Source organism: Erinaceus europaeus, chromosome 2, assembly GCF_950295315.1.
Source record: "Erinaceus europaeus chromosome 2, mEriEur2.1, whole genome shotgun sequence".
Classification (NCBI taxonomy): Eukaryota; Metazoa; Chordata; class Mammalia; order Eulipotyphla; family Erinaceidae; genus Erinaceus; species Erinaceus europaeus.
In genome coordinates, this window is record NC_080163.1 from 153535085 (window position 1) to 153539775 (window position 4691).

General features: G+C 35.2%; 1 protein-coding gene across 1 annotated transcript; it reads left to right on the forward strand.

Moving 5' to 3' along the window:
• Positions 1–3849: 3849 nt before the first annotated feature.
• LOC103122111 (ATP synthase-coupling factor 6, mitochondrial-like) lies at positions 3850–4382 on the forward strand. The gene has a single exon (XM_007532706.3). The coding sequence runs from the start codon at positions 3916–3918 to the stop codon at positions 4234–4236; it is 321 nt and encodes a 106-aa protein (XP_007532768.1). The 5' UTR covers positions 3850–3915; the 3' UTR covers positions 4237–4382.
• Positions 4383–4691: the final 309 nt, after the last annotated feature.

The following is a 4691-nucleotide window of genomic DNA, read 5'->3' on the forward strand; positions in this document are numbered from 1 at the left end:
GGCACAGAGTAGGAGGATGTATCAGAAAACACAGCACAAACATGCTGTCTGCAGGAATCCCACCTAACTCAAAACAAACCCAGACTCAAAGTGAAAGGATGGGAAACTCATAAAAGTTGATGAACCATAAAAAGGGCAGGAATAGCTACTCTTATATCTGAGATGATAGACATAAAATAAAATAAAATAAAATAAAATAAAGGATGGGCATTACTTAATGCTCAGAGGATCAGTCAATCAATAGAACTTAACGATTATTAACATCTATGCACCCAATGAGAAGCCATCTAAATACATCAAACATCTACTGACAAAGCCACAGCAATATATTAACAGCAACACAATAATAGTAGGGGATTTCAAAACCGTCCTCTCTCAATTTGACAGATTACTTAGGCAGAAAATTAATAAAGAAATGAGGGAATTAAATGAAGATATAAGTAAAGTAGAACTATTGGACATTTTTCATAGTTATTCACCCCAAGAAACTGTAATACACATTATATTCAAGTACATATAGGTTATTCTCAAGGATAGACCATATGTTAGGCCGCAAAGACAGTGTCAACAAATTCAAGAACGTTGAAATCATCCCAAGCATCTTCTCAGACCACAGTGGAATTAAATTAGCACTTAACAACAAACAAACAAAAAAGTAGTAAAAACTTTAAAGTAAGGAAACTCAACAGTACATGACTTAAAAACTACTGGATCAAAGAGGAAATTAAGGAAGAAATAAAAATGTTTAGAGAATTCAATAAAAATGAAGACAAGATATCAATATGTTTGGGACATAGCTAAGACAGTACTGAGAGGTAAGTTCAACCCTAAAGCAACCAGAAAGACTAAAATAACTAAAATTAGAGCAGAAATAAATAACATTGAAAATCAGAGAACCAAATAAAAGATCAACAGAGCTAAATGTTGGTTCTTTGAAAGGGTAAACAAAATTGACAAACCCTTAGCCTGACTAACAAAGAGGGGAGAGGGAAGGGGAGAAGACTCAAGTTAATAGGATTGTAACTGAAAGAGGAGATATCACAACAGACACCACAGAAATACAGTGTATCATATGAGGCTTCTATGAACAACTATATACCACCAAGCTAGAGAACATGGAAGAAATGGACGAGTTCCTAGATATATACAAACTTTCAAAATTAAGCAAATAGGAACTAGAAAATATGAACAGGTCAATCACAGACAAAGAAATTGAAACAGTTATCAAAAACCTTCCCCAAAAGTAAAAGTCCTGGACCAGATAGTTTTACAAATGAATTCTACAAAAACTTCAAGGAAGAGTTATTTCCTAACTTTTAAAATTCTTCCAAAAGATTGAAGACTCCCTTTCAACTTTTATGAAGCCGACATCACCCTGATGTCTGAAGACAGAAACACAACAACAAAAAAGAAAACTACAGACCAATATCTCTGGTAAACATAGATGCTAAAATATTGAACAAAATTCTAGCCAACCAGATACAGCAGTATATTAAAAAGATTGTTCACCATGACCAAATGCAAGGTTGGTTAAATATATGTAAATCAATCAAAGTGATCTACCACATCAAAAAAAAAAAAAAAAGACCAAAAACCACATGATTATATCAATAGATGCAGAGAAAGCCTTTGACAAAAATCCAACATCCATTTATGATAAAATTAAAAAGCATTTATAAAAAATGAGAATAAATGGAAAATTCCTCAAGTTAGTGGAGTCCACATATAGCAAACCTCCAGCCAACGCCATAGTCAATGGTGAAAAAGTGGAAGAATTTACCCTCAGATCAGGTATTAGTCAGGGCTTCCCACTCTCATTATTACTATTCAACATAGTGTCAGAAGTTCATGCCATAGCAGTGAGGCAGGAGCAAGGAATTAAAGGGACACAGATTGTCCCTATTTGCAGATGACATGATATTTGCAGATGACATAGAAAAACTTCAAGAATCTAGCAGGAAGCTTTTGGAAATTGTCAGGCAATATAGTAAGATATCAGGCTACAAAATTAACATACAAAAGTCAGTGGCATTCCTTTACTATTAAGCTATTTAAAATGACCAAGTCATTTCCTTTGCCTCATCTTGGATGAAACTTGAAGCTTTAAGGTTTTTATAAATGTTCTTTTCCAGTTTGAGGAAGCTCTCTTCTATCAAAGTCATACTGAAAGCTCTTATCATAAATTGGTATTGGCTTATATCAGATGCTTTTTCTGGATCATTGCAAAGATCATGTGTTTTCCCCCTTAAAGTTTTATTGTTATTAAATTGATTGATCTGTTAACAAGCCAGTTTTATCTTTCTGTTATAAATATACTTTTGGCTTTATATTTTACTCTATTTTACATATTATTACATTTGGTTGTTATTATTTGGTTGAGTATTTTTGCTTCTTTGTCCTTAAGGATATTAGTCTGTAGTTTTCTTTTTTTTAACTTTTTTATCTTTATTTTATTTATTGGAGACAGCCAGAAATCAAGAGGGAGGGGGTGATAGAGAGGGAGAGAGATAGAGAGACACCTGCGTTCCTGCTTCACCACTTGTGAAGCTTTTCCCCTGTAGGTAGGAACTGGGGGCTTGAACCCGGGTTCTTGCGCACTGTAACATGTGCGTTCAACCAGGTGCGCCACCACCTGGCCCCTAGTCTGTAGTTTTCTTTTTGTTATTATTTTTGGAGAATTAGAACTATTTCTTATGGAATTATTTTGTAGTTCTCTTCTCCTTCCTCCTCTTCCTCCTTCTCCTTCCTGGAATGTTTTAAACTATACATTCAGCTTATTTGAGGCTCTTAAAGCTAGAGTATTTTTTTTTTTTAATCTTGAATGACTTTTGTTCCTGGTTTTCCAGGAATTGTTTGGTCTTATCTAAGTTATTGAGTATAAAGGTATTGATGTGTTTATCCTATTGCCTTATGGTTATTTTAGTGGTTGTAAACATTATAGTGACATCTCTTCTTTCACACCTGACTCAATAATTTTCCTCTTTTCTTTTTTCATTGTTAATCTTGTTACATGAATTTCAATTTTACTGATCATTTAACAAAATAGTATCTTTAGGCTTGTTTAATTTTTTTATTGTTTTTCTGTTTCCAACTTCCTTGGTTCTGTATTAAGTCTTATTATCTCCTAGCTGCTTTAGCTTTATTTTGCCCTTTTCCTGGTTTATTGTGGAAATTTATACTGATTTAAGGCTTTTCTTTTTACTAACACTATGCTAGTAATATTTAATAGTATAAATATCCCTTTAAACACCACTTGAAATGCATCCCACAAATTTTGATGGGTGATATTTTTAATAAATATTTATTTATTTATTCCTTTATGTTGCCCTTGTTGTTTTATTGTTGTAGTTATTATTGTTGTTGTTATTGATGTCAACATTGTTAGACAGGACAGAGAGAAATGGAGAGAGGAGAGGAAGACAGAGAGGAGGAGAGAAAGATAGACACCTGCAGACCTGCTTCACAGCCTGTGAAGCAACTCCCCTGTAGATGGGGAGCCGGGAGCTTGAACAGGGATTCTTACGCTGGTCCTTGCGCTTCGTGCCACATGCACTTAACCTGCTGTGCTACCGCCCGACTCCTGATGGGTGGCATTTTAATTGTTATTTATTTCAAACATTTTCTAGTTTGCTTTGAGACTTTTCACTAATAGACTTTATAGAAATGTGTTGTTTAATATATTAATGCTTGCATATTTTCTTCTTTTATTTCTTTTATTGATTGCTATTGTACTACCATTACAGTTTGAGATTATACTTTGTGTGGTTTCAATTATTTAAAAATTTCCTTCTTAAAATAATTATTTATTTATTTTTAATTGTTATTAATTTATTTATAAAATAGAAAATATCAACAAGGAGCAGTGGCGACGGCTGTGGCTTTGGCAGCTCCGGGCGAGTGCAAGTAACAATCACCATGAATCTTCCGAGGCTCTTCCGGTTGTCCTCACTCGTTCGGTCTGTGGTCTCTGTCCATTTGAGGAGAAACATCGGCGTTAAAGCAGTGGCATTTAATAAGGAACTTGATCCTATACAGAAGCTCTTTGTGGACAAGATTAGAGAATACAGAACTAAGCGGCAGTCATCTGCAGGACCAGTGGATGTTGGTCCAGAGTATCAACAAGATGTGGACAGGGAGCTTTTTAAGCTTAAGCAAATGTTTGGCAAATCAGACATGAATACCTTCCCTACCTTCACATTTGAAGATCCCAAATTTGAAGTCCATGACAAACCCTAGTCTTGAAGAAATGATGTACGACTTATCTGGTAATTGGCCCTAGATTAGGTTTACAACTGTTGGAAGTATCAGAAAATAAACGCACATTTCACCACTGTCAAATGTTCTTTTAATCCTGGTTCCAAATAAATATGGTGAGACTGGTATGCAAATATATATATATATATATATATCAACAAGACCATAGGATAAGAAGGTACAATTCCACACAGTTTTCACCACCAGAGTTCCCTATCCCATCCCCTCCCTTTAAAGCTTTTCTATTCTTTATCCCTCTGGGAGCATGGACTCAGGGTCATTATGGGGTGTAGAAGGTAGAAGGTCTGGCTTCTGTAATTGTTTCCCCACTTGACATGGGCATTGGCTGATCAATCCATACTCCCAGCCTGTTTCTATCTTTCCCTAGTGGGATAGGGCTCTGGAGAGGTGGGGTTCCAGGGTACATTGGTGAGGTC